General features: G+C 41.2%; 1 protein-coding gene across 1 annotated transcript; it reads right to left on the reverse strand.

Annotated features, from left to right (window-relative positions):
* Window positions 1–8,457: 8,457 nt before the first annotated feature.
* On the reverse strand, window positions 8,458–11,218 carry tmed6 (transmembrane p24 trafficking protein 6). Its single transcript, XM_028408583.1, has 4 exons — window positions 10,918–11,218; window positions 10,652–10,778; window positions 9,993–10,168; window positions 8,458–8,789 (listed from the first exon to the last, which is right to left on the reverse strand). Exons 1-4 carry the CDS (start codon window positions 11,122–11,124, stop codon window positions 8,556–8,558), a joined length of 744 nt encoding a protein of 247 aa, XP_028264384.1. The 5' UTR covers window positions 11,125–11,218; the 3' UTR covers window positions 8,458–8,555.
* Between the last annotated feature and the right edge of the window lie 445 nt (window positions 11,219–11,663).

The following is an 11,663-nucleotide window of genomic DNA, read 5'->3' on the forward strand; positions in this document are numbered from 1 at the left end:
GTATATCTGTGGAAATGAGAGGAGGAGAGAATAGCACAGCAGAGTATAGGAGACGAGAGCATAGGAGAGAAGACTGCGATGACCCCGCGGATCGCAAGGTGCGCGAGGGCCCGCAATGCTGCTTGCAGCTTTAATTTTTTTTTTTTTTTTCCCCTCTAAGATCGCATTTTTGGGGGCCTTGACATGCCCAAAAACTCACCAAACTTGGCAGAAAAATTCATTCGCACGAAAAATTTTGAAATTTGCTGACTTTTGAAACGCACATAGGAAAATGGCTCTATAGCGCCCCCAACGCGTAGCCCCTCTGGCCGGTTTGACACAGGATTATGAAAATTGGCACACATATGTATCACCTCAAGACGCACAAAAAGTCTCTTGGACCCCCCCTCCAAACCCAACAGGAAGTCCGCCATTTTGACTTTTGTGGCCATTTTTGGCGATGTGTGACCCTGCTGCAAAACTTTTCACGCCTCGCATACTTCATCGGATTGAGCTGAAAGTCACCGTGTCCACTCAGGACACCATAGGGAATAGACGCATTCCAAAACTCTTACAAAAGTCTGACGGTGTGGCCGGGGCGTGCCCTCAACTTTTGACCATTTCAGAGGAAACAGGAAGTCTCTATAACTTCTTCGTTTTCTGTCCGATCTGTACGAATTGTCACATGTATGATCAGAGTCTGACCATAAACACATCTATACAACAATATTGAGGCTTTGACAGAGCGCCACGATGAAGTATGCGAGGCATGAAAAGTTTTAAACTTTTCATGCCTCGCATACTTCATCCAATCAAGCTGAAAATCACTGTGTCCACTCAGGACACCATAGGGAATAGACGCATTCCAAAACTCCTACAAAAGTCTTACAGTGTGGTGGGGGCGTGGCCTCAAAGTTGACCGTTCGCCATTACAAAGGAACTCCCTGTAGTTTGTGCCCTAACGCGTAGCCCCGCTGGCCAGTTTGACACAGGATCATGAAAATTAGCACACATGTGTATCACCCCAAGACGCACAAAAAAGTCTCTTGGACCCCCCCCCCCAAACCCAACAGGAAGTCCACCATTTTGACTTATGTGGCCATTTTTTGCTTATTTGTGACCCTGCTGCAAAACTTTTCACGCCTCGCATACTTCATCCAATTGAGCTGAAATTCACTGTGTCCACTCAGGACACCTTAGGGAATAGACGCATTCCAAAACTCTTTCAAAAGTATTACCGTGTGGCGGGGGCGTGGCCTCAAAATTGACAAGTTGCCATTACAAAGGAACACTGTGTTTTATGCAGTACTACCCATATACTTTATGCAATGTGGACAAAATCTTACAGTACATATGCACAAAATGAGCCTCTCTCGCTTAGAAAACACCATTAAATTTAGTTGTGTTTCAGCTCATTTTAGCATTATTATGACTCAATTGAGCTGTTTTCAACATATTTAGTATACTTTCACTCAGTTGTAACTGATTTTTTAGTGTTCTGACCTGTATTTATCACATATGCCCAAAATGAGCCTCTCGCTCAGATAATGCATTTTAGACACACCAACATATTTAGTTGTGTTTCAGCTTATTTTATCAATATTATGACTGAATTGAGCTGTTTTCAACATATTTAGTATACTTTCACTCAGTTGCAACTGATTTTTTAGTGTTCTGACCTGTATTTATCACATATGCCCAAAATGAGCCTCTCGCTCAGATAATGCATTTTAGACACACCAACATATTTAGTTGTGTTTCAGCTTATTTTATCAATATTATGACTGAATTGAGCTGATTTCAACATATTTAGTATACCTTCATTCAGTTGCAACTGATGTTTTAGTGTTCTGACCTGTATTTATCACATATGCACAAAATGAGCCTTTAGAAGGTTTAAATAACTTAGCAGTTAATAAATAGAAGTAAATTCATGTTAAAATTGTTTAAAATATTTTTATGGGTTGAAATTTGATCAGAGTGAGACATCTCTAGTGCAAACCCTCTTTGTTGATCTTGTGTGTTTGGAAACATGAACGAGTGAGCGCTCTTACCTGGAACATATCTTTGTTGTACTTTCTCCGGCAATGTTGTGAGCAACAAGTCAGTAAAATAAGGGAGAAAACGACTCATGCAAACACTGAATGTGGCTAAAAGCGCCTGTGCCTTGGGAAACATTCGTCTTTGTAAGTAGCAATGTGTTCACAAAGCACTTGTACATGAGCTAAAAGTATTTCAACTGTTTGAATGTAAAGTGATACATGTGTGTAAGCTAGGCTAATTAAGTGTAGCATTTTGTATCGCTAGTCATTTCTTTTTCTTTTCTGTATTTTTCAGTTACAAAGAAAAAATTAAAGCTGCAAGCAGTGATGATCGGGCCCTCGTACTCCGGGCGACCGCCCCCTCCCCGTCAAGCCGTCCCTTCCCTCCCCCACTCCCCCTACGAGCTGCAGCGATTTTGCCAGCGGTGGGAAAAAAGCAGCAGACAGAGGCAGAGACATGGCAGAACAAATCTGTCAATATATGCAAAAATTTTTAGTATGCAGTAACCTCCTGTTTACAGTAGGTGGCGCTGTCCACAGATATCCACACGTGGTCGGGGTCGGGTCTGTATCACATGTAAAAAATTTGAGGATTTTAGGAGCATCCTTGGTGGAGTTATACCAGCTGCAGTACCCTATGTGTCCACTGGGTGGAGCCAGACACCATGAGAATAGTGGAGACCTGTCTGTGCATCAAACCTCAAAAAACATTTGATTCATACATGAAAATTTCAAGAAGAAGTTACTTCCGGTTTCCTGTAGGTGGTGCTGTGCAGGTGACTCATGAGCATGCAGACGTGTCGGGTGGACGGACCGTTATGACATGAAAAAAATTTGAGGACGCTAGGACGATGCGCCGCGAAGTTATAAGCAGTTGATGTTTCATGGCGAAGGTTCAACAGTTGCCACCGCCACGGGGAGCCTGATACAGGAAACCACACAGGTGTCTCTGTGGGACTTCAAATCTGTGATCCTCATTTGGCTGTGTAATGACGGGCGAGGATTAAACATTGTGAGATAAGTGCATGTCAGTGTAGAACATGGCACTTCCTGACTCCACCACAAGGGAGCGCCATGAGCGGCACAGATCATGATGACATAGAGACGTTCAGGGAGGAGCTCTGACCACGTGCAGAAAGTTTGAAGCTGTTTGGAGCAAGTATGTAGGAGAGAGAGCTGTTCGTGTATGAATGGCGAAATGACGCCACAGCGGCCACGCCCTTTAACTTAGAGAAAAGCTTTTTATTAACTTTTGATCAGCATGGTCTCTAGGTGGCCGCAACCGAATATTAAGTCAATCGGTCGAAATCCCTAGGAGGAGTTCGTCCGCATACCAAAGGTGGAAATCGCTGAAATTTGACCGCCAAAATCAAAATGGCTGACTTCCTGTGTGGTCTAGATCAATGGTGCAAGAGACTTTTATGTGCCTCTGGACGTGTTCTGTGTGTGTGCCGATTATTGTCTTACACCAGAGCATTCTAGAGACAAATGTGAGGACATCTGTCTGACAGTTAAAGCTTGGTGAAAACTGGGTCATGAAACAGGACAATGAAAAAAAATGACAAACATCCCTGCAGCTTCTCAAGTCAACACATGCACAGTGTAAGCAGGTATCCGATAAGGCACAGGTACCAATCATCACATGTGTAGGGGTCAGGCCTGATCACCTTGAAAGCCAGTGTGATAAGACAGAAACACATTTGTACATTGATTTCATGACAGCACACCAAACTACAAACACATGCTCCTCTGCATGACCTGATAATGGTTAGAATTATCACCATATAAATCAGATAGAAGCTTCCAGTCTGGTGGGCAAAGTGCCAGAAACACTCCATTCCTGCAGCAGGTATCTCGATTGCAAAGTCATATTTGTCCGAACCTCTAACAAACCTGCACCCCCCTCACAGAGGAAAGGCTCCGACTTTGTGGAGCAGACACACTGAGAGCTCAGCAGCATGAGCACTGCGTATAAAAGCATGGCTGCTTTCTCTGAGGAGGTCCGCACTGATTCCTCTGTTGATTCTCAGATATCAAGCCAAGGAGAAGAATTAACCACAAAGTCTCAGTTCATAAGCCTCTGTGAGTGATTGGACGCAAGTCTTTATGCACACATTTTATACTTCATTTAGCAAAATAATCTTCACAAATAAACACTACATTATGAGTGTTAATGTTAAAAGGTAGTTTTACACTATAACCAGCCCACACCACTATCATGCATCTAACCAAAAACCATAAAAAATCTATACAGAGAGTCACATTGGAGCTTATCATGTTTCTTATCATGTGGACTATTAAAGGTTAAAACATGGCTTTACAAATCTAGAACAACATGGTTCTATAAATATTTGTGATATCACACCGGAAGGTGCTTTGTAGCATCCATCATTTTGATCCTACACATCCAATGAAAACTGACCAGTTGGCATCCATTAGCACAATCCTATAGCTGGTTACGGTCATGAAATAAAATGTAAAAAATAAAAAGTATAAAGTAAATTAAAGTATTTAAAAACAAAGAAAACATTATGACAAAACAAATAAAAAAATTATAATAAAGTACACCAGAGGAAACAAACAAACTGAGGCAAGAATTTATTCAAACACAGAAAATTACATTTCACTATTAACAGAAACACAGAAACTAAAAGGATTCAAACCACACAAGAGTAACAGTAGTTACAAAGAGTCTGTTTCTACTTTATTCCTTTCACTGTAAGTAAAGTAAATGTATGTGTATGTGTATAAAAACACCCTGACAGCAGGGGGCAGGATTGCTCTAAATTGCTGCATTTTGGCAACTGTAAAGTTAAATGAGTCCTGCAAATAAAAGCCTAAAATCAATTATTCTACACATTAAAACCAAAAGTAACAGCATTTTTTATTTTGATTGATGAAGATTATTATGCTCTAATTTGTGTAATTTTGCATGCTGGATAATTTTGACTACTGTATATATACTGCCTGGTTCATTTATTCGTAATAATACATTAAAATGCATTTATTAATCTACAAAGTGGAACTATATAATATTGCACAAAATGGAGAAAACAAATGGAAATTATAAGTGCGCTCAAACTGTACTGACTGTACTGTGTACTGTAGTCTATCATACACAGAGGTCCCTCTCAAAGGTCCTTGGTCCCTCAGTTTACATTGTAGGTGTTTAGCTCAGGGTTAGCAAAACCTGAGTATAAAAAAAAAACTAGCAAACCTGTTAGTTAAGTTGTACACTTAACTACCCATGTAAGCTATGTTACACAGCTGATGCAGGTATGTCAGCTGTTTGTCACCATTCCGAAGACGAAAATGTCATTCAACAGGACTCATGAGATGAACTTGAAAGGGAGAGGCTGGAACAATAGCTTTTACAGGAAAGACATGAAGTCTTTAAAGTATCTGCATTCATTTGTGTGAAGCTCCCCCTTTAGTTGCTCTGTGGGTTGAGAGGGGCGAATCCAATATTTCATCTGTAAATATAAAAACACAATACATATGAAGAGCATAAACGATAAATTAATAATAATCAGATGATGAAACTCCAATATACTGTACCTGCTTAGATTACTGCATAAAAAGGAGAGCCTCTGTGTAACAGATGGCATTACCATCAGTCTCAATCGCAGCTGCATAAACAGCAGTAACTGGTGGAGGTGCTGCTCGGGCTGGTGTAGGGAAGTAAGACACGGGGGCCACAGAAGGAGGAGAATAATAGGCAGGAGACATGGCACCAGCGTATGGCATAAGGGCGCCGTAGTCGTCATCATCCTCCTCTGTGCAATCCTGGAACATCTGGTGCATCATGTTACCCGTCTCCACCTGCAAAGCTCCAGTGAGGATCTGAAAGACGTCTCTGAGGCTCTCCTTCACACTGTCGAACTCGCTCTTGCACTTGACCAGATTCAGGAACTTGGTTTTGGTGCATTTGCGGACAAGCTCCTGGGCTTTGGTCAAAGTCGTGGTGAGCATCCCGAGGGCCCTGTTCACATTGGGAGAGATCTGTCTCGGCCCTCTTTGTCTGATGGTCTGGACGATCTCTTCCATGGCTTTGACTCTCTCCGAAAGGCGGCGGCAGCGCTTTTTGTTGGCTTTCACTTCAGAGGCGAGCCAGAAGATGCCCTTGCACAAACTCAAGATTTTTCCTATGTAGTCCATTGCAAGCTGAAAAAAATAAACAATCAAATATTAAAAGGTTTAAGTCATAAAGTGTTACAGTGCATCACTCACACTTACAGCATCCTGTCTGTCTGCTCAGGTACTGATAACACAGGTATGTGTTCATGCTATAGGATCATATAGAATCTTCATTCACTTTCCTGTAAAGTCAGAAGAGGCGAAGAGTTTACTCTCAATCCCGTTTGACTTCCCATAATACATCACTGCCCACATTCCAAGTGAAGCTGCTATGAGACCGGTGCAGTTCTAAGTGCTCAAAGGCATTGTTTTGCACACTGTCAATGTCACGCAAACATCCTGTATGTATGTCTGTATACAGTCGGAAATGCTTTTGAACAAAAACTACAATATTATCACAATAAGCTGTTTGAAGATGCCTGACTGTAAACACTGCAAACTTTATTGATTTATGGTTACTTTTTTAGATGAACAAAAAGCAAGGATTTTAAACTAATTTTTTTGTTTGTTTTGTCAGAAATCAATTTAGTAATCATACTAAATTGAGTGAAAATTGTCTGACTATATGCAATATGTATGTATATAAGCAAAGAAGAACCATACGTACTTAAAATATGACGTGGATTTAACCAGTTAATCAAGCTTTCTTACTTTTATTAACCCTGACAACAGCATGGTAACAGTCACATCAGTAATACATGAGCATTTTGAAGTGTTTTCTAAATAACACAAAGAGTTTACCTGAAGAAGTATCCTGATGTCAGTAATTGTGTGCTGCTGAATGAAAATGAAACTCAGGCTGAGCTTTTATACTCGTCAGCTCCTGCACTTTTTTTCTTCTCTGCGCTGTGCTCAGATGTGTCGCTATAGTTTTGTCTTTGTTGATTTATAGTTTGCAACATAAAAAGTTTTTGTATTTTGTATCATTATTAATGCAGCTTGTTCCACCACATAGAGACACAAACCACATGTCACTGTGCAAATAACATAAATAACATAAGTTGGAGGGGAGTTTGGGGTCACTTGGAAATGTCTTTAAAAAAAAACAATTTTTTTTTTTAAATAAAGATAACCGTAAAGTAATCAGACATACAGTATAGACATTGTTAATGTGGTAAATGACTATTCTAGTTAGAAAAGGCTGATTTGTAATGGAATATATACAAAGGTATACAGAGGCACTTTTCCAGCAACCATCACTCCTGTTGATTAGAAAACTCCTGTGAAATTATGTTAGCACAGCAGAACCGCTATGCTGATCAGAGAAGCTACAGAACTGGCCTGGTGACGCCAACCTTTTGAACGGTAGTGTATATATATACTCTAACTATATATAAAAGACATTTCTAAATCGATGGTCAACATGAGAAAGGGGGGATCTCAGCTAGACTGCAAAGCAGCAGAGTTAAAAGTGCTGTTGCAACAGAAGTAAATGAAGCTATAACCCACCCAGCAGAGGGCTGCACCCTGCTTTGAGTCTGCACGCTTATAGATAACTAAAACAAACCTAACCTCCGCGGCCCAGCTTAGCAGATGTCTATGGGAAGAAGACAGTTATTTGGAAAAACCAGTCAGGCTGGTCACATTGAGAAAGATGTGCGAACAGCATGACATACTTTCCAGTAAGCTTAGCCACATCAAACAATGAGACAAAGTAAAACAGAAGCAGAACTTGTCTCAGTCAGAATGTGTTGTCATCATGCCAAAATTTAAAGAGGCCTTTGGGGGAAAAGTTGTTAGTGCCTGATGTTGATGAGTCTGATCAACAAATTGTCTGAAAGAAGATTATCCATGAGGTATATGTAACACACAAATGAAGCCCAAACACAGGATCTGTAGGTCACAGTATAGGAAGAGATATAGACAAGATCACGTTTCACAGAGTCATCCAGGATACAAGAGGGAATGTTTAATAATAAAACTAAGTAAGATAGGACCTATTAACTATTCAAAAGGTTGAAGACAGGTACCTAAGTTTTCTTAAGACATTGTCCTGCTCCTCCAAGCGGCTTCATCATTTTAAATAATTAATTATTAACTGATAACTTCTTATAGAACACTGTTATTTCCTGTATCTGTGGGCTTTCCACTGCCACACCCTATTCACAGATTAGTGGTATGTTCCAAGACTGAGAGAAGATAACATGACATATCTATATACACACGTGTGTGTGTGTGTTATAGATATGTCATGTTATCTTCTCTCTTTCTGTATATATTAAACACAAATACAGTCAATACAGCTAACCAAGGATCAAAACGAACCCATCAGAACTACGGCTCATGACATAGAGCTCTCTGTCTCAGTGATGGAAAAGCATCACAATGTCTACATGTGCTTATATCATGTTTATTCATACAGACATCTCTGAAGTTGTTGTGGAGGAAATGACGATGTCAGCACCGGGGCTTCTCATCCTCAGTGTTGTTCTTGCTGATGAAGAGGCTTTTGAGGAAGAGGAGCTGCAGGTACCCGGAGGTGATGATGAGGAGGCTGAGGGCCATGGACCACCAGGTGATGTACTGTGAGTTGGATAGCAGCAGGTAGTAGTCGGCACTCTTTCTCATGCGGTTGAAGCCGTAGTAGCGGAACATGTGGAAGACATAATTCTCCACCCTGTGTGTGGCTCCCTGCAGAAACAGACAGAGCTGGTTAGACGACGGTCTCTGAATGGATGTTTGGACTCCTTTTGTGTTGTATGACTTTGAGTATAAAGAGAAGGATGTTGCAGTTTTTGTGTCTTTGTTTATGTTTCTATGTGCTCATGGTTTTTCCTTTTCTTTTGTTATTACAATATACACATACAATTGCCAAAAGTATTCTCTCACCCATCCAAATAATTGAATTCAGGAATTCCTGTGTGGTACTGTGGTAGGATGCCACCGGTGCAACAAGTCCAGCTGTAAAAGTTCCTTGCTATTAAATATCAAACGTTTCAGCACACCAAGAGATTTTGGACAATTCCAAAGCTCCCAGCTTTGTGGGAGCACTTCCTGTTCCAACATAACTGTGCACCATGTACAAAGTGAAGTCCATAAAGACATGAATGAGCGAGTTTGGTGTGGAGGAACTTGACTGGCCTGCACAGGCTACTGACCTCAACCCGATAGAACACCTTTGGGATCATTTAAAGTGAAGACTGCAAGCCATGCCTTCTCGTCCTACATCAGTGTCTGACCTGAGCCTTCCCAGACGAGTTGAAGCTGTGTGTGTGCAAAGGGTGGGCCAACGTCATATTTAACCCTATAGATTAAGAATGGGATGTACGTAAACAAGTGTAAAGGCAGATGAGCAAATACTTTTGGCAATATAGTGTATCTTTTTAGGATGTCTTCCACTTTTATTGCTTTTATGTATAAAGTACTGTAGAAGAAGGCTCACCTTAAACCACGACTAAGGTATGTAGTAGACTCCATGTGGTAGACTTTATAAGGTATGATGGACACCAAACATTCTGCCCCTACTGTTAAGCATGGTGGTGACAGTATCATGGTGTTTGGATGTTTCTCAGTCAAACCTATAGGTATAACAGGATGTTCTTTCCAGCAGAACAATGATCTGAAGCATACTGGTTTAAAGACAGCAAGGTGAGTGCTCTGGAGTGATCTATTCAAATTCTAGACTTAAATAAAGATTTTGTGGCTGGACTTAAAGAGGGCTAATAACATCTGATCCCCATCTAATTTAACCTAACGAAGAAGGATGGAGTAAAATTGCACTGTCCACATGTGCAAGCCTGAAAAAATGAGGACCATTTTACACATAATAGAAAAATGTTACCATATTCAGCTGATAGAGAACCACTTGATTTCCTAATTTTGGGCAGTATGTACCTTTATGATGCTCAGTGTGTTGTTCAGGTCTTTGCTGATTTCCTCCTTCTTCTTCTTTTCCTCTTCTTTGCTCTTGGAGGGATCTTGGTAGTTGTCGTAGTACACGCCGAAGCTGAGGAAGACCTGCATGGTGCCGAAGCGGTTGTGGAAGTTACTGAGACACATTTGATAGAAACCTAAAGGAGTAGAAGACAGGCAGTCACAGGTGTAAACACATCTACATTTATATTGAAATAAATACAGATATAAATACTTATTCTCAGCAGCATGTCATACATACATAGCTGTGAAATTGTATGCAATACTGCAACTGGGGGGCCAAATGAGGTCTTCCATGTGCTTTTTAGACAGAAGAGTCTTTCTCCTGGTAACCCTTCAAACAAACTGTTGTTTGGAAGGGTTGTGTTAACACACACCTGAATGTTCCAGAGCAGCAAACTGTCAAAACATCTGTTTTTATAGAGGTCTGTACACCTGCTGATGATCAATTCATCAAGGACTGATCATCAGCAGCACCTGCTGCAGCTCAACTAATTCAATCCTATAAAAGCAGTTCATTTTGCTAAATGATTGATGCCGCAGTGAAGAAACAGAGGGGAACATGACTGAAATCAACATAATGTTGAGCACAGTAAGAACAGACACATTGTCATTATAACCTGTTTCAGCGGCCGCAAAGTTGATCTGTCCCTTTGCATCATCAACCGTGTTCAGTAACAGACTGCTGGGAGCATTGACAGTGACAGACAAGTGTCTGTCATGGCTGACTCCTGCCACCCACTGCACCTACGAGCAGAAAGAGTTGAATACAGTGCATGTCAGTAAGCTGCAGAAATCATTAGTACAATCGCTCAGAGGACCACAAATAAATTATTAACCTTATCAGGACACCAAGTTTAGAGATGAATATATATGTTTTTCTTACCATAAAGTTGAGGTAAAATTTCTCTCCATGGTGAGCAAAGTGCCAGAAGCACTCCGTCTCAGCAGCAGGAAGCACCACAGAGAAGTCGTACTGGTCAGCGCCCCAGAACAGCTCCTGGTCTGTCATGTTGGGATAGGGGTTTGTCTGGGGTCCCCCAAGAGCTGACCCCCAAAACACAGATGCAACAAACAAGGAGGGATACAACATGTCTGAAATAACTCCTCTAAATGAATGGTGTAGGAGTGTGTGGCAGCATGGACAGATAAGAAATGATTAACAGGAGCCTCTGTCAGTGGGAAAACATGGCTGCTGCACAGATGGAGTCAGAACTGATAAAGAAATATCTGTCCAATGACTGAGAGAGGAATAACAACATCTGAATTAAAGCTGCAAGCAGCATTGCGGGCCCTCGCGCACCTTGCGATCCGCGGGGTCATCGCAGTCTTCTCTCCTATGCTCTCGTCTCCTATACTCTCCTGTGCTATGCTCTCCTCCTCTTATTTCCACAGAGATACAACGAACACATGTTTACAACCAAACTTTCCTGCTACCAGTAGGTGGCGCTATGACCGTATCATCCTATTAGCATATATATCTGTTCAGACTCGGGTCCATAGCAGTACTGTAAGATTTTGTCCACATTGCATAAAGTATATGGATAGTACTGCATAAAACACAGCGAGTTCCTTTGTAATGGCGAATGGTCAACTTTGAGGCCACTCCCCCGCCACACGGTAATACTTTTG

The sequence above is a fragment of the Parambassis ranga genome, chromosome 6 (genome assembly GCF_900634625.1).
Source record: "Parambassis ranga chromosome 6, fParRan2.1, whole genome shotgun sequence".
NCBI classification, from domain to species: domain Eukaryota; kingdom Metazoa; phylum Chordata; class Actinopteri; family Ambassidae; genus Parambassis; species Parambassis ranga.

What these genes read in the sequence shown, in the direction of transcription:
- tmed6 (XM_028408583.1), bottom strand. Translation starts at nt 11,124, where the DNA reads ATGTTGTATCCCTCCTTGTTTGTTGCATCTGTGTTTTGGGGGTCAGCT. An exon ending in CTTTGCGGCCGCTGAAACAG is followed by an intron (nt 10,169 to 10,651) that starts GTTATAATGACA and finishes CTACTCCTTTAG; the next exon opens with GTTTCTATCAAATGTGTCTC. An exon ending in ACACACTGAGCATCATAAAG is followed by an intron (nt 8,790 to 9,992) that starts GTACATACTGCC and finishes CTGTTTCTGCAG; the next exon opens with GGAGCCACACACAGGGTGGA.